At 44.8% G+C, this 20,815-nt stretch overlaps 1 protein-coding gene across 2 annotated transcripts in view; it reads left to right on the plus strand.

Annotated features, from left to right (window-relative positions):
• The window catches only part of DNAAF6 (dynein axonemal assembly factor 6), a 45,798-nt gene that overhangs the window by 16,670 nt on the left and 8,313 nt on the right, over window positions 1–20,815 (plus strand). The window contains exons 6-10 of one of the 2 annotated variants that reach the window (XM_074600321.1): window positions 415–478; window positions 1,718–1,823; window positions 2,881–2,977; window positions 3,742–3,827; window positions 6,253–6,346. In XM_074600321.1, coding sequence (XP_074456422.1) covers window positions 415–478; window positions 1,718–1,823; window positions 2,881–2,977; window positions 3,742–3,827; window positions 6,253–6,346 — 447 coding nt within the window. Of the gene's footprint in view, window positions 1–414; window positions 479–1,717; window positions 1,824–2,880; window positions 2,978–3,741; window positions 3,828–6,252; window positions 7,026–20,815 lie in introns of those variants that run through there. The other variant, XM_074600320.1, reaches the window with a different exon arrangement.

Below are 20,815 nucleotides of genomic sequence, written 5' to 3' on the forward strand. Positions count from 1 at the left end.
AGAGGAAAATGTCGTTGCCTCATATGATCTCTACTGTCAAAAGGAATCCAAATGCTGTGATAGGGTTTTCACATAGCAGCCTTGTTTTCCTGCAATATTTTCATGGCAGGCAAAGCATGGCAATTTTGCCCAAATGCCACGGAAACTAATACTCAAAAAGCAGTTCTGTCTGTAATTCTGTGCTTCTGGGAGCGCTGCTTACACCCAGCGTGTCAAGGCCATTTTCTGCTGGGTGAGAGGGAAGAAAAGAGATTGTTCAGTGGTTCAGTCATGAAATGTTGGGATAATGTTTTTTTTGGATTTGAGCAGGGATTTGCCTGACCTCAGGTAACAATAATGTCAATAAGTAGAAAAAGTTGTTACTGAGCTGAGCTCTATGAAAATTGATGGAAGTTCCATTTGCCTTTTTTGCAGCCACGCTCTTCTGTTAGCGCCATGACTCCTGCTAGTATTGGACCAGCGAAGAAAGAGATCAGTGGTAAGGAGGACTGTTTGTATGTTTTAGCATTCAGGCCCATGCTAGCAGCCTATAACAGCTGTAGTAACTTCCTAAGTTACCGCTGATGGGCTTTGTTTCCATAAGAGAGTGGTCACTGACCTTTCAGATGGAAATGGTTAATGCCAGTTTTACACTTGCAGTGTAAAATTCTTCTTTTCCCAAAAGCTTAACTGCAAAAGCTCCAAAGAGCAGCAGCAAGGGTAACTCGAGGGCACTGCCGCCTGCAGTGGCAACGATAAACAGAGTAGAGAGCACAGCCTGGTCCCAGGCTGAGGGGAATCCTAACTGAGCAGCAAAGAGCTCCATATATAATACTCTCATGGAATTGTTCATGCTCACCTAGAGCAAACAAGGAAGATGGACTTCCAAGTGCTCTCCTGAAAGGATCTTCATGGAGCAAACTGCGTGGAACTGAGCCTATGCCTATGAGTAGGAAGAGCTATCAAGCATACCTTGAAATGCAGTCATACCATATTCCAAAGAAAAGTTTCACAATCCAATTTAGACCACGCACAGGTAGAAGTAGTAGCTTTGTTCGGTGCTGCCGTCATCAGACCGAGAGATGTTTTTCAGTTATTCTCCTTCCTGCATCTAGTTCTTTGCCTGGAATCCCTGGACAATTACATGCTTTCTGTGACTCCAGGTATTCTGGCATCATACAGCAAGGCGGACTTTCGGACAATGAGAACAAATATTCTGAGAGTTCCTAAATTTGTGTCAACACCTTGGATTGTACTCAGGACGGAACAGAAGACAAGTTTAATCTTGGCAAAGTTAATGTAAAATTCTTCCTAGAGCTAATGCTGTCACATTATTGGGCAGCTTAGTTATGAGCCATATGAAAGGTCAACAGGGACCAGGATGAGGGTAGCAGGAAAGGAACTATAACAAGTAGAGTACTTTTGAAGAAGGTTGATATTTCATACTTCTCCACTTTACCCCTTTTGAAGTGCTAGATATTTTATGCCTGAAAGGAGGATTTCCTTGGTATCAAGTCTGTGTAAAGGAGATTTAAGGGAAAGGAAAACATCCTCCCTCTGCAAATTCTCATTCGTAAGATACTGAGGTAAAGGAAACTGTAATCATTAACTAGAATGCTTTTAATATAAAGAGATTTTTCTAAGGCTTAGAAAAAAAAATAAATCTAAGTTTTCATCAAACCTAGAGGAACAGAGACATTCCAAAATACAACAGAGTGATTTTTCTCATCGCTTACAGGTACTGTTCAAGTGAAATCTGAAAACAGGAAAACTATCTGGAATACAGAGGAGGTGCCAGAAGGAGCTGAATTTGATGACACCTGGGACCCCAGAGAACAGCCAGAGTAAGTGAGCTGAGGCTGCCTGCATGGCCTTTATATTGCATTAATGGAAGTAGGAATTAAACAGCATCTACTGCAGTTGAGTCAAACAGCCATTGGAAAAGCTTGTGTCATGGAAGGAGAAAGGAAGGATATGGGTTCTGCATCTAAAGCAACACGTGAGGAGTGATTTTCATCTCTCCCTTGGAAACCTTCTGATCTCATAACAGAAACATAGAGTTGGTTTTTCCCTTCATAAGACTACTGAAAGTGTCAGATACTTGTGTAAAGTCAGATTAGGAGGGGAAGTCGGCCAGTAAAACAATTTAATAGCTTTCAAATATGCCATTTGTGTGAAATACCTGTCTTTTCCCTCTGCAACAGAGATGCATTCATGTTTCATACTCATAAATTCATAAAGTACTCCAACTTATATTTGCATTTCAAAGAAGTAAGCTCTTTTAGAGGCAAATAGTACTACAGGAAGGAAGGTGATATGCAGGCAGCTTTGAACTTTTAAATCTTGTGATTCACTCTTAGTCTATTGAGGGACAGCCTAAAACCAGTCTTTTCCCTTGCTCCTAGAAAAACAAGAACAAAAACATTCTTGAAATAGATACAATCAGGCATGTCAGCTGTAGTTTGTAGGGGTCAGAAATCCTTCAGGGTCAATCCACAAAGCAGCCTTTGCATTTCTAATCATTGTGTTTTGATGCAATATCCTGGAGTGCTAAATGCCGGAGGAGATGGACTGAAGAGAGTTTGTGGTGTTTGACTAGTTGCTAAGTATCACACTCACTTAGGATGCATTTCCTTATCCTGAAAAGGCTAGTGAGCAAAGTAGAGGCAGCAAAGTTAGTGCCTTGGAAGGTGGAGTGAATGACCTTCACCTGTCTTCTACCCAACTCAGTCATGGCTCCGAACAGAAACCCAGTGCAGATGCGTTGAAAAGACTTGAAGGGAGACCAAAAAGGAGAAGCAGCAATACTATGGGGATATTTACGGTCCTCTGAGAAATGGAATCTGCTTTAGTCTCCTGCCCCTTCTCCAGGATTATTAGGCAACTACTTCTCTTTCTCAGGTATCAGATTTTGTTCAAACAGTGTGTGGGAACAGAGGACGTCTTCTTTGGGATGAGCAGGAAAGACCCCTCCACAGCCTGCTGTGAAGATATGGTGGTGAGCTGAACCTGTGTCTCCCATCCCTTCTTTGTGCTCTTTCTCTGCCCTTTTGAATCTTGACACCTTCTTGAGGGACAGAATGCAAACACCAAGCTCTATTGTTGCCTTTGGCCTCCTGTGGGATTTTCTTGTAGCCCTTCAAGCATTTGTAGGTGATATTTACACTTGCTAACCTGAAGAACTCATGTGTCTCCTCAAGGACCTAGTGTACTCAAGAGAATCTGTGCAAAAGCATATGCCACAGACTTGAGGGAAAAAAAAAGTAGCTCTAAGATGAAGTTTCATTTTGGAGGCGAGGCGGACTGAGAAGGAGATGGTTTTCATCTGCCTGCATTTATTAGAAGATGTGAGTTAGCAGAACGCTACAATACTGACAGTCTTTAAACTTACAGGTATCAGATCCATTATTATATGATCAAAGATCTCCCTGCTTTCTGAACTTCAAGACAGCTAGAACCGCTGTGCAAGTTTTCTAGTAGAAGCAAGCTGTCCTTGGAGTACACAAAGCCAGAGGGGTTTGCTGGATGTAGAATACCTGTCATGTACATTATCAGCTCAGGATTTTGAAGAAAATAGGATATCAATACAGATCACTAAGCTATTGGAAGCAATGATTACCACCGTCATATTTTCAGATATAAATTACCAACTCAGAATGTTGCTCTTTGACACTAGCATGAAAATATTCATGAAGATGAGATCTTTTATGGCTTGGAGGGCTACATATCTAATCACAACTTTACCTCTGCCCATCATTTCAGATTAAAATCAAGCTGCCAGAGACAAAGTACTCAGACATCGCATTAGATATCCAGGACAAGGTTCTTGATCTTCGAACTCCCCAAAAGTAAGTGAAACACGACTGATAGAAGTACAATTAATATATTGCTTGAAAGAAGTTTTAACCAAGCCTTCAACTGAATGCTGTATGGAAAGCAAAGCTAAAGATGAAGATCAGATTATTAATCACACATGAGAAATAGTTATAGGTAAAACCAACCGTAGTCCTTCCATAGGTATATAATGTGCTAACTTTGAATCTGTGATACTATTCTAGCAAAAATAGCTTTAAGTCATATTTTGGCTACATAAACAGCAAGGCTTCAAGGGCCCAAAGTGTCTGGCAAAAATTTCCCACAGTCTTGAAGGACTTCTTGGGAGTTTGCTTTCTGAATACTAATTTGTACAAATCTATAACTAAAGATGGTCAAAAATGTGCAGATACATTTTCAGAAGTCGAAAGCCAAATTGTGGACATATCCAGGCACGATACAGAGATGGAAATGTTACAAGGTTACCATAAAAAGATTTCCTTTGAGATCTTTTTTTTATAGGGCTATTTCAAACCTACAGAGATAATCAACTGACTGATATGCTCTCAGACTTCTCAGTATTCCTCCATGTTTCCCTCAGTGTGCAATTGCCCTGCCTGCGATTTCCAGATAGTTACCATCTCTGTTTTGCTTTAAGTCCTTCTTCACAATAGAGCGCTTTCATAAGAAAGCTTAATCTTCTCCTGGCTGACTTGCTGCATTGAATGGAATGTAAGAAGATCCATATGTGAATAGTTTCCTGCAAATAAATTCAAGGTGCAAACCATGGATTAAGGTCCAAATAAGTTCTGTCCCTAGTGGACTAACTATAGAAAAGCCACCTTTCTCACAGACAAAACCAGACTGAGTCAATTACCTACTGCTTTGATTTAACCCGAAGATGCAACAGGACTGGAAGAATGTTTGGAAGTGCTAGCTGAAACTGGAAAATCAGGAGGAATAATTGTTTAGCTAATGACTTGCAGAACCTATACGCAGTGAAAGAGGTAGCTTAATGCAATACTGCAGATGTAGGAAAACTTCAGTATCCTTTTTCTTTTGCAGTTCTATCTTTTTGGTGACTCAGATCTGCCATTATCTTCTTAGTATCCAGCTGTCTCTAGTCACAAGCTTAGCAAATAAAAAGTTTGCTGTAAATGTAATGGTTGCTTGGGTACAGCCTGAGCCAGTGCTGCTTTCACAAATATAAGTACAAGTCTTCTCAGTATGAAAGAAACAAACAAGATTTCAAGTTCTACATGATGAAAAACACCGTACTCTCACAGATGTGTAGGAGGGCTCAAAGGAACTGTTTCCAACTCTGTAGTCCTGGGGCTGATTCTAAGCCAAGCTGATTTTAAGGACTTCACCAAATTATGGCAAATGGCTGCCTTCAGTAGGTGTGGTGCAAAGGTTTTTTGACTGTACCTCTTTCAAGTGTGGCTCCTACAAGACAACTGAAAAGGTCTGAAAAAGAATCGGCATAATTTAAACCCCAATTTGAAGTACCCCCCATCTATTCTACCACGTTGTCTTGTTAGGCTTTATTGAGTTTGGCTGGGCAGATCTCTTGATTCTAAAGTGTCCTTGATTCTGTGATTCTGTTGGCACTGTCAGTAGAGTGGAGGTCCAACACTGGCCCATCATTCATATTGTTAATATATAAGCCTGGGATAAGAGGGGAAAGAGTCCGGACTCTGCATAAGCAAGTAAGTTTGGACTGTTGTCAATGAGAAGAGTTGAATGGGTCCAGACTGAGACATCCTCGTGAGGAAATAAACTGGAAGGCTTGTCAGCCATTCCAGGAAAAGCTGTATGTCTAACACAGCGTGGGACTGTGGAATAGTTCCTGAGTCCAAGATCCAGCCTTTCTCTGTGTATTATGTGCCTGAAACACAGGCAGGGGATCACTGAATTAATCTTCACTGTAGGTTAAAATCCCAGCGACTTCATAACTCTAAGTCCATTCTCATACCTGAACTGTGCTGTGCAGTGTAGACATACCCTTTGGGAAACTGGACTGGGCAGAATCTCTAATCAGGCTGCACCACTTATTTCTTTTTACCAGAGAAGACAAACTCCTGAAGACACTTTGAGGCTTTAGGCATTATTCAGATTTTTACCACCAGGGGAGCATTATCAATGCAGCTTCTCTTTCCTCTGCATTTAAAATGCAGCACCGTGCAAAAGCAAGAACAGCGGAGAGATCCCACAATCCATCATTGGAAACTGTTGTCATAGCCACAGCCAAAAGAAAAGAATAGTGTTGGAAATATTTCAGGGTCTGTATAGCAGTGCACCAGGTATTGCAGGAACCCCACAACCTGTCATGACAAAGGAGGTACACTGAAAGAACATTCCTTGGTATACTGATTGGCAGATTCCAAGAGTAACTTGCAATGCCATCTCAGTTGCTCACCCGGTCTGAGACATTGAAATTCACTGTGTCCTCTTTTACAGGAAGCTGCTGCTGCACCTCCCCTACCGTGTAGACAGCAAGAATGGTAAAGCTCGTTTTCTCTCTGAAGAGGAGACCTTGGAAGTCACCTTGAGAGTATCAAGGATGTTTGATTTCATAAATTTTCTCTGATTAATAGAGGAATAGAGAAAGTTTGCAAAAAGTAATCTCTTAGTTTGAAGTCTTCTTGAAACCTAACTGGTCATAAAATAGTAGACTGTTTCCCTTGATCAGTCCAGAGGGAATATCCCTGGAGAAACTGAATGAGTCAGAAGGAACATAGCACCCATAGGTTCTAGAAGCTGAGGCAGTCCAGCTCTTGCGCTGCTCTGGTTAACGTCCTGCTTCCTTCAGCCACATACAGGCTCTGTGAATTGGAAAGCCAGAGAAAGTCTTTTTGTGGTTATGGCTGATAAGTAGCACAATAGGGCTCTGGTCAACGAGTCTGGTGCTTAGTTACTCTTGCAAGACTTGCAAGTGGTAATATTCTTGCTTGGCCTCCAATGCTGGGATGGGGATCAGTTCAGAATCTACTTTTAGCTACTTCTTCATGAAAAAATCAAAACTCTCAGGAATCCATATCCACATCTGAGTCTCCTTTACAGTGGCAGAACAGGGTAATCAACTATAGTTGGATTGCTGAACAGCTCAGCTCTTTTGAACAGTTTTTGACAGTGTATGGTTCAGTGTCATCTATTCACCTGCTGTCCCTCCAGCTATTTTTCTGATCTTTCTTGATTAATAAAAGAATGTGTTCTAATGAACAGTTTCAGTTACCTTTCACTCTGCCTTCTCTATATTATGTCCCAAGAGACTTCCTAAAAGTGAGATAAAAGGAACTTTGCATAACAAATCATCACATAAAGGGCTGAAATTCAGCAAAAGCTTTTCCTTGGCCTTCAGGTCCAATCTAAAGCTACAGAAATGGGTAACCAAAGTGTTTCTCTTACTAGCTGCTGGGCAAATATATTCATTTAACATTGTTAATCATGAAGGAAACAAAGGTATTTGCTCAATGATCAAAGTGGAGAGGACAAGCAGGGCCTTGCATGTGGATAGACTTTAGGTACACTTAACCAAAAGCTTTACAAGCACTTTAAAAACAAAATGGCTTGGGTCTTGTGTTCTCCTGGCATAGAAGTAGAGGAAAATAATTGACCAATAGGTTGCAGATAGTACCCATGCGGTTAAATTTGTGGGAGGCTGTAATGAAAAGATGAATTCTCCATGATGGATTGAAGACATTGACAGTCAGTTTCCAGGTGTATTTTTTTGTTTTGTCGGGAATTTTCAGGACTCACAGTATGTTTCTAATATACTGCATTAGAGCTGTAGGACAAATTAAGCTGGTGTCTGGGCATTGCAACCACTTACCTTAAAATTGGACCCATTGCTTGGGTCAGAATAATACCACGCAACCTCTGCTTTAGTTAATGCACTGGAAAGCAGATAACCTCAGTTATGAATCATCACAAGCTATCAGATATGCTGATAACACTAAGGAGCTACTCCAATTTGTATCTGCTTAAGTTTCCATAAATTGCATTTGAATGTCTCTTATTCCTACTCTACAACGCTGTGGTGGAGGGGAACAATGCAGATGTATGAAAAGGCTGAGATCATTCCTCCTGACTCAGTGTGTACTACCTGTGGTTGCCAAGAAGGCTGTTTCTTGGAAAAAGGTTGTTTTTGTGGTCCCTAGACAATGTGCTGCTTCATTTTTGCATTTCTTATACAGATTACAAGAGAAGTGGAAGATTGACTTGTATTTATACACATGTGAAGGTAGCATTTGCCCAAATTTATTCAGTAAATCCACAGCAAAGCAGAGTATAACTCTGCTCTTCTAAGCCCCATTCCAGTGCTCTGTCTACAAGGTAATGTTGCCTTTATAGTTGGCCGTAGTAATTTACCAAGCCTTAAATCATCAAATTCTGCTTAATTTAATGTCAATGTTTGACACTGAAAACAACGAGTTTGGCTTATTGTGCCTCTCTCCAGTATTTTAGTTTCCTATGGAAAAGAGTGTATGCAACACTGGTACCCATGTCCTATTTTCTCCCCAGATATTTTTTAACCTGGGGGCATTTTATCTGCATTAAAGAGACAAAAATCTGAGGTAAGTATAAGAAAGTTGTCCACTGAATAGAAAAGGGAAATACAAATTAGTACTGCCTAAGGGGGAAGTTCCAGTGTGATTTCTTGTTCCTGCTGGCCAGTCATTCTGTACACCCTTACTCCTGGCTGCAGTGGGTCATCCACACTGCTCCACGGGGGGAAGCTGGCAAGTTGGTGACATAGCAGGATAGGGAAGGAGTTGCAGGGAAAGGGAAATACGCTGGTAGGGGGAAGCTGAAATCACAGTGTTATATGAACACGGGAGACAAACTCATAGGAAGCCAGGCTTCGTATTTTCCACTGCTCAAAAGGACAAGCTCTATGGCTGTTTTCAACAGAGTACAAACATTGGTCCTGGGGTGGGCAATTTGCTGTTCTGATCAGATCCATTGCCTGAATGCACCATTACCGCCAGGAGATCCTCTCACATTCTTGCTTTCTTCCTATCAAGGAGACAGAGGCTGCCCTAGGCAAAAGGTTGGGGTTTATTTTCCCATAGGTCATCCCATGAGGAAAGTGGTCAAAAGGACATGCAGGCTGCCAAGCTTCCCAGAAATCTGGGGGCTACTGCCAACTACATGAGTTAACTTTTTTGCAAGGGCTTGAAGGCAGTTTTGCTTTGCTGAAATAGCGCTGCCAGAAATCCTTTTGAAGGGGATACAAAACCCCCTTTGCCTCTGAACATCAAAGCTGTTGCCTAAGTACCGCTCCAACACCTGCAGGCATCTTAATTAATCAAAATTATCAGCCCAGTTAAACAACCCAGCCATTAAGCCCCAGCCATTAAGCATCATCAAGCTTTATTTGGTTCCCTAAGAAACATCTTGATTAAATGTATTGCAGTTAAGTAGAGGGTACTGTAGCTGTGGAAATGAGATGGAGGCTGTTTGCAGTAGTATCCCAATAAACTGCAGGTTGTCGTCGTGCCTTGTTCATGTGTTTGGTCCTCTAGTTGTGGTGGCAGAGCCGCCATTCCCGTTTTGACTTGTTCCTGCCTTCTGTCAGAATTATGGGGTTGTGATAAAGTACACAGCCCAGCCTCTCTTCATATTCCCCTTTGTCCACATACTGACCTTCTGAGGCAAAGATACTTTCCTCATTCTACAGCCTGAGAAAGAGAAAACCCAGAAGAGTTGCTCCATATAAACACCTGAGACAGAGCAAGAACTTAAATTTAGATTTTTCCCTTAAATCCGCAGTCTGGCTTCCGGGCTGCTCTCATTCCCATTTTCTCCAGGTCTGTTGCTGATATCATCATATACCCCTTGTGTTTGAATTAAAATGGAAGACTACTTCATTTTTCTGCTGTTCAGTTTAAAGTTTGTATCCAAAATTTCTATGTACTTCTTTCATTGTGTGAAACACTACTTTATTGGTATCTGCTTCCCTCCAGAAAAAGTTTATCTAAAATAACTAAGCCGTATCTATGTGTACAGAGAGATCTTTCCCCTACAGCCTACAGAGTAAGTAAGAAGACTGGTATCGCTTCTGTCTTTCTCATCTAACCTTGGTCCCTGAGGCTCAGCACATGAGACTGGACCCCTGTGGGCAAAACGGAGCCGTGCAGCATCCCTTGCAGGCTGCGGTGCACATCGACTTTCAGAGGAGTGTGAATACACAAAGGAAACTCTCAGTGAAGTAACCTGTGTCCCCAAGGCCTCCCAGATTTTCTCATTCAGATAGAGGTGACTGCTTTTAGCATCCGTTGCTTGTGCATCTCCTCATGCTGGAGTGGGAGCTTTTGAACCTGCAGGTGTTGGCAGACCTTCACCCTCTTCTCTGCAGCACCCTCTTCTCTGCAGCATCCTTAATCTCTGGGCCTCCCTTCAAGAGCTGCTGCCACGCACAGTCAGACGCTGTTGTCTGATTATGGTCTTTGCTCCAGGGAAGGTGCCTGGAGCCTGCTGGGCATTGGGTTATATCTTTCCTATAACGTTCACAAACAGGAGACAATTTCTCTCTTTGTATCTCTATTTGCTCACTTTGACTTCTCCTTCAGGTAGATTTTACTTTCAGGTTGTGATGCAGAACAGCCAGTCCTCATTTTTCCTTTTCCCTTCTGATTGTTCTCACTCGTTTCAGGGCACTCTGGTCTCTTCTCTCCTTTTCTAACTGCTTTATCTCACTTCCCTCTGTCATTCTCACATTAGGACATTTCTCACCAGAGTCTCCTCACAGGTTGCAGTTGACATATCTGACCCTTGCTGGATGTGCCAAATGTTGGTGAAGTGTGTGATTCACCTCCCATCACTCGGCTTAATGCTGGGTGAAGCACTTTGTTCGTCCTTGCTACGTGTCCGGTCTGGGTGCATGGGAAGGGGACACAGGAAGGAGCGCCACAGGCAGAACCTGGATTGAAGTTATATTGAGGGACCGCAACAGAAAAGCAGCAGATGCTGCAGGTCAAGGCAGAGCTGTGTGAGGAGTGTTGGCAGAACTGAGGACGGACCTCTTTACATGGCCACAACCTGCCTGAGTCTATGCTTCAGACATAGCCAGCCCCACAGCTCCCTGGTGCAAATAGGGCTGGTTATGAAGGAATGAGACAATTCAGAAAAACTCAGAATTGTTCAGAATTTCAGCCTTTCCCAAGGCTTGAAAAGTTTATTTCTGCTTCCCAGTGTGTGTCTCTGTGTCCCAGATGAGTACTCAAGTTTTTGAGATCGGGTCCAGGGCAACAGTGACACAGACAACACAGAAGTACCTTTGATTTTGTAGTATTTCTCTCAGTCCATTGAAATCTTTGACCACTTCGGGTTTACTCATCTCAAGGACTCCTTTTCATCTCTTTTCTCTGTCTTCACGCAGTCATGTCTGAAGAGATCATAGGGAGTTGCCAGCATGGTAGCAGATACTGTCCACCTACAATCCTTAGAGACCATCTCTCTTTAATTGTGAGCTTTCTTTGTGGATCCCAGCAGCCTGGCAGCTCACTTCTGATGCTGATCAGCAATTTTTTTAATCCACACCATTTTAACTTGGTGGTATCACAACCCAGCAAAGACTGCCAAGGCAGCTAGGTTGTATTTGGCAACCTATCTTCTGCAGCTGCTCAGCAGAGAAGAAAAGAGCCATAGACCTCTTCTGGAAAATTCTTTTTGTGTTGGAAAGCTGCATAAAAAGGAAGAGAATAGGAATGGAGATGGACACAGCTGATTTTGTTAACTCATAAGGGGATGATGTGGGCAAGTCAGACATTTCCCAGACAGCGGCAGACTAGGAACTGTATCAGATGTAAGCATCAATGCATGAGCTTAAAGTGCTGTGAGCTTTGGGTGGGTTCTACCCCTCAAACGTGCCCAAATGAGGGTCTACCACCCCTGTGGTTTTCTCTAGCTGGGGACCCAGGTGATGGGATCTCCTAATCAATAACTTGCTTCCTGGGGGACTTAGATTCCTGCAGCCATATCCCTGAAGCAGAGCCTTGTGAGGCGCTGCGACAAGCTAGCAAGCATATAGAGGGGAACGAGGGGTTAACTTCACCTAGGGTAGTCAGCTCTACCTCATCTCACCTGAGCTGATCCCATCCACCTGGGAGCCATAGGGCTCCACCCAGGAGGAGTTAAATGGTTGCAGAGCAGCCCCGGGAGAGGCAAAGCAAGCAGGGGAGCTCGCAGGGATGGTATGTGCTATGTTCATGGTATTTCTGGGGTGGAGAGGAGGGCAAGGTGTATGACTACTGTACATGAATCAGTAAAGTAGCTGGAAGATGCATAATTTGTCTTGGCTTTGGGACTATCTGTGCTGTACCCAGGATTTTCAAGAGGCAATTTGCCAATGGCTGGATGTGGGAAGCTCTGACAAGGTGAGAAATGTTTCTGGTTTTGTTCTGCGTCATGGGCACTGTACAAATACTGGACTGTCAGTATGACTTAGTTGGATGTATGGCTCTTGGTCAGCAGCAACTGTCAGAGCTGTAACAAGCTTCTGGGGGGAACCCACGGTGCTGAGAGGAGTTACAGGAGGTCACAGGAGAGCCCTGAAAATGTCACCCTGGCCCCAAGTACAACTTGCACTGTGATTTGCCTTTAGGAACTTGCTGACAGACCTGGGTGATGGTGTATCTTGGGAGCTGCTTGGAGGCTAGTGACTAATGTGGGTGAAGGTGTTGCAGGCCATTGCTGATGTGTGTGGTGGAGAGCTGGGCAAGGCTCAGAGCCTTGGTACAGAGAGCACCAGCAGGGCTGGAGGGTGATATGAGGCGGAGTGATATGGGAATTCAGGACTGGGGGCATAGGGGGTCATGTAGGACTGGAGCTGCATTGTAAGGCAATGAGTGACAGGCTAAATGGTGCGTGTGGTGATGGAGTGAGACAGTGAAAGTGGGGGAGTGTGATGTATGTTGGGCAAAAGCACAACTGGGAGGAGAGACAAATTATTGAAGTTTTTTTTAAAACCCCTGTGATGCAGGGAAAGGGGCCAGAGCAGATGGTTGCTCACCCTGAGCTCAGGACAGATGAGATACTTTTGTTAGACTGTCACCAGTGCTGGAAATCCTGTGCTATAAGAAGCTGTGGGAAGGGGGCTGTGCCTGGAGTAGCTATGAAGCCTCCAGGAGGACCCGAGTGCTAAGGTCATGTAGGTCTTTTGAGCTGGGAACCCTGTCTCACTCCAGCAGTGAGCCCAAGGTGGCACACAGTGATTACTTTTGCCAGCAGTGGATGAAAGGGGAATTGGTGTGGGAGGAATGGGAAATGTGGCTGCGGTTCACGAACCTTCTCAAATGCTTGCAACAGCCTGACTCTCTGCGTTGTCCTTGCTGCGCCTGTTCTGGGGTAAGCAGAGTTAGTGTGTGAAGTGTCTGGGTGACAGATTGCTGTGCCCTGGTCTGGAACAGTGGATGTCACATCTAGTTTTAGGCCCACATACATATGCCTTCTTGCCTCTTTCCTTTTCTCTATTTAGACCAGGACTTTTTAATAAAAAAAGAAAACAAGCCTTTGCCCTAAGAACAGTAGGTAAATGAAGGGATTGGAGTTCTTATTCTGCAGCAAGATGCTACGTTCAGACCAGGTGCAGGGCATCTCTTGGATGAAGAGAAGGGTTTCATCATCTAGAAAGATTCCACAAGGTTGTCTTGAACCGGTGCTCAGGTGAGAGAGATGAAGGTGATCAACTGTTTGCTGTGATATGGGTCCTGAATGAAGAGAATAGCTGCAGTAATACAAATCCTCATTGCTATTGTTCTCTTTAACCATGAATTCCCCATCTTATGCCCTGTAAGTTTATTTAAATTGGACCTCTGCTTCTATTTGGAAGTAATTTTTTTGTTTTCCTGAATAAAACATCTTCTCCAATGCTGTTGCCCCTCCCCAAGCCACAGTCAAGCAGCATCTCAGCCTAGTTCCTTAAATCAAGAGAATTGTTTATGTCCTTGGAGGCTGGAATAATAACATCTGAAGAAAGCCATGAGACACAGCAGGAATTCATTTGTAAGTTAATGAAGGCTGTGCAGTGCAGTGTAAGGATGATCAGGGCTGTTCCTGGGCAGCATTTACCAAGCTAGATTTCTTTCTATTGGTATTGTTCTCCCTGGAAACATCATGAACCAGTTTAAATACCACTTACATACGAGTTTATTATAGTATTTCTTGATACAAAGATGTATGCTGTGTAATAGAGCAGTGTACATGACAAAAATAGGAGAAAGTGTGATATGGATCAAAAAAGACAATCTACTTGCTTATATGCCCTACCAAAAGGAAAAAAAACCAACCATCTGGGTAGTGGGGTTTTTATGTAATAATTTGTCACCTGGAAGGAGACTAATACTTTGGTACTCACCAGGGGGCATGAGACTGAAGTGGAGATGGGGCTGACCCATGTGCTATGTGAAGTCCAGAACCACTTGGAGAAAAGTGTCAGTGACCTGCATTAGACTGAAATTGGAGCACCTGTGGGGCGAACCACTGAGCAAGATGGGGTGGCGGACAGCAGGGAGCAATCCGGGCAGCTCTTTCTAGTTGTCATTTGGTTTGGAGGAGCCGTGGTGGGCTCTGACCTTGTTCCTTAACTGAAGGGTGTGCAGGTCCCTGGGGTGGAGGGGTGTCAGTTTAAAGCCCTGACCCTGCATTCACTCCCCTGCTGGTTGCTACAGCCTTGGCAGTGCTCTTTAACTGTGCTATGTCTGCATTTTTTCTGTTGGAGACGCTCTCACTTGCAGGGCTCTCTGCTGGCCAGTTACTTGTTTTACCTTGTACCTTCAGGGATGGAAGTGGTGAAGGCCATGTCTTCCCTCAGAGGGATGCTGCCAAGAGATTAATGGAGAAGGCTGCTTCTGTGATAAGCACTACATGGTGCAGACGCTTGAGCTGGTGTGACTTGAGGCCTCTGTATGGAGAATATCTATTGAGAACAGGTTATCTCATAGGCTTGCGGTGCACCATGCCGCTCAGCCCCCACAGACCAACAGGCCTGCATGGTGGTCTGATCTGTACAAAGTAAATGCTGTCAGTTGAACGGGAGGGGAAGAAAGGATGTGCTGTCAACTTTTGACAAAACACTGGAATGTCTGGCAGGGAGACAGTCGTCCCCTGCATGTGAGCCTTGACGCAGCCTGTGTGATCAGCTTGCTTAGTGCTAGAGAAACTTAATTCCAGATTTGTGGGCACTGAGGCAGGAGATACCACTGCAGAGGACAGGAGGGGGAAGAGAGTGCCATATTCAACCCATCTTCACAAAGCGAGTTCCCTCACTTAGAGGTGGCAGAGCATTCAAGTGCTGCTGAGTGACAGCTTCTCCGGGCAGAGCCTGCGATGCTGGGTGAAGCACAGGCTGGTGTACTGCATCCCGCCACCAGAGAGAGCCATGCTGCTCCGTCTCTCCAAACCAGCTCCTGCTAGACATGCAGGCATGGATTTCTCCTGTGCAGTGGCGATTTTACTATTGGAAGCGGCAGAATAGCTGAGTCCTGTCTTGGGGCTGGGGAGGACAACTTCCAGAACAGGTCTGCAGCAAAGCTAAAGGCCCGCGGATCTGGAAGCGTTCACAAAAGGATGGAGAGCAGCTTATTCTTCATCACGCAGCCGGCTCCTGGCACTTGCTGCTGACTCTGACAGGTGACAGTGGTTGTGGCTTTTGGGACCTGGATACCTTTCCAAGTGCAAATGGGCTATTCACTGGCTGATATGAAAAAAGTCACCAAATAGTAAACTGGGCTTTGCGTATAATTATTTCCTACCCTTTAAGACCAGCAGCACAACTGAAAAATTCAACTTGGATCAAAGTGGGGTGGGGTGGGGGAGACTGAGTTCCTCTTTCCTTGACAAAAGCTATTTTCTGTTTCTTGCAACTTGAAATCCTTCTTTTGGTCTGAAGGAAAATCAGTTGGTTTGGGGTTTCTTCAAGGAAAGAAAGGGAATTTGGAGGCTGGACTCTTGAAACTGGTAGCAACTGCTTTTCCACCAACTAGTGTGCAACAGGGTAGTTGGAGAGATGGGAGATATATGTGCACTGTCACCTGTTGATGTTGAGCTGTATGTTTCATGTGTACATATAAACCCAGAAAACGCCTTTTTAATCATTCTTTTATTAAAAAAAAGCTCCAGTATCTCTCTACCCACTTTGTGAGCAAGCGTATTAACTATGGACTACTGTCAGAAACAGGGGCTAATGGCAACCTCATTCCCACCTACAGAAGCCAGAATGCAGCTCTGAAACCCCAAAACACATACTTTTCCAGCAAACATGCAATATGCTGGAATAGCCCAACTCTTGTTTGCATTTAGTGAGTTCAGGAATTGGCCATTGCAGTACACAGTGCTTGATGAGAATCTGCTCGGGACTTTCCTGAGGCAATGAGACTTTGCTACCCCCCAGCTCCAGGGCAGGGTTCCTCAAACCTGCAAAGATTTTCGCAATGTTTCTTGGAAGCGTCAGTCAGCTCTGGTGACCTGCCTCAGTGTAAATCTGTGTTGCTGCAGGGATTTTGCTGCTTTTGTTGTTAATGCAATCCCTGCTTTCAAAGGGAGTGTGCAGAGAGACAGCTACTAGTGTTGCTCCTATAATGATGCCACTGTGCGTGTGTCTGGGCTTACTGGAGCTGCACATTGGGATTTTCTGGAGCACGCTAATGCCAGTTGTTCTTACTCAAACACCTGATAAAACCAAAGCACACAGAAAGCCCAAGCACAACTGAAGAAACACTGGTAATGTTTCCCTGAGAGAGCTGGGAATGAGTTTGTGTGCAAGATCTTAATCGGAAGACAGGCTGCTACAGTAAGCAAGGAAAACTCTCCCCCTAGGTTTGGGATTGCTCGTGTGGTGGGAAAATGGGATCCCACAGTAAATATGGACATGAATGCTAAAGCTCTCAGTGCTCGGGTGGACAGAGCAGGCCAGTGGTGGTGTATTACAGCATCACTTGGGCTATGAGTCAGACCCAGACTCGTCACCATCATGTGGCTTTCCAGTCACAAGGACATGTTTGTCCCTTCCAATACTTGCGTTGCTGTGTGCCTTGAAGGAAAAGGAGCCAGAACTCAGTTCTGTGGCTTGTTCTGCCAAGCAAGACGTTCAGCACCCAAAGGAACAGACCTGCTTCTGTTTCCTTTTTCCACAAACCCAAGCGGCAGTGTGGGGACTGAGATGAAGGTAGCCCATGGCCAGCTGCCCCACCCCCAGGGTCACAGGCTGGAAGAGACCCTGGGGCTGTTGGCAGCATTCTCCCACCCAGAGAGGCTCCTGTACTCCTTTCTGGCTACGGGTGCCTGGAAAAAGACCCTGAAAATGTCTTTCAAGTACAGTAAAACTGAGTCAACTTCGCATGTGCGGACAACTTGCCTCAAATGAGAGCAATGAGCTGAGTTTAAAAAGCCTAGTTTCTATGGATTTGTCTTGCGGTGGGCATAGGAGAACCTAATGTGGACCATGGTGATCAGGTCTCTTACAGAGCAGGTTGTACCTGTCACCCACATGAATGCAGATGCCTGATAGAGCCTGAATCAGCATGCTGGTATCCCCAACAGTGGGAGCATCAGTAGGACTATTTTCCATCTAGTTGCTTATTGATGTGCAAGGTGTTTAAAAAAAAAAAAAAAATCATTCCAGCTAACACTGATAGAGGTGTAGAGGTCTCATAGTAATTAACCACCAAGCTTAGAAGTTGCTGAGAGTGGGAGGGGAGAGAGCTGCAAACAGCAAAATAGTATCAATTGCCTCTTTCTTAAAAAAAAAAAAAAATAAAAATTGCCAAGCAAATTTAAATTGCTTAGACATCTCTAGGAGTGGGGAAACAAAGCTGAAATTCCTTGCAGAGAGGAAGAGAGAGGCAGATTTGCGGTACTGTAATGGAGGTGCGAAGAACACAGATCAGAGTAGCTAGAGGTGATGTACATCATGCTTGCAGTGACTTCACAGACTTGAAGGGGTTAACCATGCTGTTAGCCTTTCCACTCCCAGCATCTTTGGCTACATGATAAAGTTGGATTCCCAGGAAACACCTGTTTCTCCAAATACAGGCCAGGAAGTGGTAAGCTGCAGCTCTTGTTTGCGTAGAGGCTGATCCTTGAAAACCCAAGTGCCTGATCTCCCAAGGCTGATCATCAGGTTGAGCCTCAAGGGAAAGAAAAACACCCAGCACCTGAAACCTCTGTACTAACAGGTAAACAGGAGATACTGGTGTTTACGTTCACTGCAATACCACTCTTTTTTTATTTTTTTAGGGAAAGAAGAGTTAGTGGATTTGCTTGGGTCAAACTTGACAGACAGTGGGGCAACCAGTTTGGATGCTCTTTCCCAGAACGGGGCTGCAATGCAAGTGGGGGTGGCGTGGGCGGCGATTTAACTGCCGTCTTCACTGACCCAGAGCATCCTCACTGGTCTCAGTCCTGCAGACTCTCAAGATGCAGCTACGCCTAGCACAACAAGTGAGGCATCCTAAAACGGAATGTTTTATTTTTCTGTCCCTGTTTTATCTTGACGAGATCTGGTCTTCTGACTTCTGGCCTGACACTTGCTGCAGGCTTATTCAGGTTGCTAAGGGAGGCAGAAATTCCTCCCGAAGTCTTAGCTCCCCATTTGCTGCTGATGTCTAGACTCTGAAGCAGAGTTTGATTAAGATAACAGACTAGCTAGGCAGGGACCACGGCTGCCCTCTTGTTGATGCAATGCCAAGCGGGCTGCGAGCTTTCAATAAAAAGTAATTAACGATAAAGCAGACTCCTGCAATCCTGCAGAGTCTCTTCTATTTCTGTTCCTTGGGCTTTTAAAGGCAACAGGATCACAGTGGCTTGACTTTCTTCTCTAGCCAAAAAAGGAAGAGCACTTAATCTAGTGACCTCGCATTTATCTTCTGCCCTTCATTAGCGCCATCTGTCTCCCTCTGCCTGTTGAAAGGCGACTTGTGCCTACCCTCATTGCTGGGACAATACAAATATTGCTCAATTACAGCAATGCTCTAAATGCAATTACTCAATTGCAATGTTAATTGAATTATTTGGGTTTAATTATTCCATTAGGAATTCTGTCAGTACAACCGAAGTTGCTTGCTTTCTCTCTGGGCTAGCGGCACAATGCAGCATCTGGCCACGCAGGGAAGGACTGGTTGTACTCAGACAGCCCTAATTAGGCTGGGGAAAGCCTGTCACCGTTCAGAAACGGTGCTCTCAAGTTCAGGGACAGGTGTCGAGGCTGAAGGGACCCTCTTTCCTTCAGTCAATGAGTTTCCAGGCACAAAAATACTTGCAAGCAGTGACGATTCATGCAGAAATAATTTTGTGGGAGAGCTAGTGTCAAAAATACTTGAGGGTTTTGTGAGTGAAGGAATCCATCCTAAGAGGTGCTTGACAGAAACAAAAAGCACCAGTTGCACAACGCCATCCTGTAGTTAAGACTACATATAGTCAGCGAGACAGTTGCTAATGGCTGCTCACAGGCCACGTAGGGGCTGGGATAGGACCGCAGAGCAAAGCTCACCAGCTTCTGTGGTAAACTCACCTAGGCAAACAGAAGAGCTGTTTAGGGTTTGTTTCTGATTCATTCCTAGGAGAAGTAGGATGAAAAGAGCTAGGATTAGGAAGGCATGGACCTGTATGCCCTTAACACCCTTTGAAATTCCCAAGCCGTATGCATGTAATACTGGAAGCTGCTTTTCTGCCTCCCTGAGGCAAGGACAGCTGCTGCCTCTGCCCAGGGAAGCCTGGATCTCCTAGCCCAGTATACTGCTGCTGTCATTGTTGTTTTTTTTCTCCTCTCTCTCAACATCATCATGAACTCTTGACACCATGATTAACAAGGGTACTTAAATCTTTCCTTCCCTTCAACAATATGAGCTCCCTTGGTTGATGTAAGACCTGCAGCACCAGTTTAGAGCTGAGAAGCAGACTGGAAACAGCCCTGCCTATCCCAGCAGGGGCTTGTCACCTACAGCCTCTTCTGTCAGCAGAGCTCAAGCTGTAACGCATCTGTTCTGCAGCAGCCCAGGACTCTGACTGCCATAGACAGCTCTGGGCTTTGTATTTGTCTATACTGCACTTTGTGAATGTCTTCACTTGATATCTATGCTGTGTTAAAGCCCCTGTCCTTGCAGCTCTGAGAGCAGTAGCTCCTAACACTTGCAGGTTGAGGTATCGCCCTTCCAAGAGACAGCAGCAGCATGCAAAGCAGAGATCTTTGAGGTGGGTTTGTTTGGTGTCATGCCTCAGATGGACCTTTCCTGCTGGGGTAGCATCCTTGGCACTGTTGAACCCTGTGAGGTCCAAGTTGCTGAGACAGTACTTGCTCAATCCTTGGAGACTGGTGATCCCAGGGACTCCTTTTGTCTGCTTGGCCCACTGTGCCTGCCCTCTCGCACTCATCTGTCTGCCATGGTGTGAGTGCTGCATGACAAACTTTATGGACCCATTAGATTGTAGGAGAGGAAGTGGAGGTCAGGATTTGGGTGTGAAATGGCAATTTTGTGGTGACTTCGGGTAAAAAGCTCTGACCTAGAGACCAGGAGTATCAAGGGATCTTGGTTCAACACAGATGTAGGGGGATTAAGTGATGAAATAGTTGTGCTTTAAATATTTTTTGCAAACATGGTCTTCACCTGCCATGTTTTTCATTAACAGAATAGAGATGTTGGTGCTTTCATCCTGGCTGGTGTGTTGGGAGCAGTTGGAGTTTGAAGGTGGCGGGACCTCCTGTGGTTGTCATTTCTCATTCCCACTTTGCAAACATCCCTTGCTTTCTGAAGGAGACGCAGTTTCCTTTACAACATACCAGATCTTACCCTGTTTTGGTGAGCGCTGACTCCACCAGACCCTCCTGGTGGCTCAAGCCCTTTGAGGCTGGGGTGCTTGGCTGCAGGCATGGATGTGCCTCGGCACAGGACTTCCCCAGCCCCACGAGACTGCTGATGCTGGGTGGAGGAGACAGCTGATAGAGCTGTGCTGGCCCAGGAGACTGCGGTGCTGGGGAGGCAGCTTCATGTGGCACTCAAGGGCATGACAAACGCTGTACCCAGCT

This window comes from Larus michahellis, chromosome 9 (genome assembly GCF_964199755.1).
Source record: "Larus michahellis chromosome 9, bLarMic1.1, whole genome shotgun sequence".
Lineage (NCBI taxonomy): Eukaryota > Metazoa > Chordata > Aves > Charadriiformes > Laridae > Larus > Larus michahellis.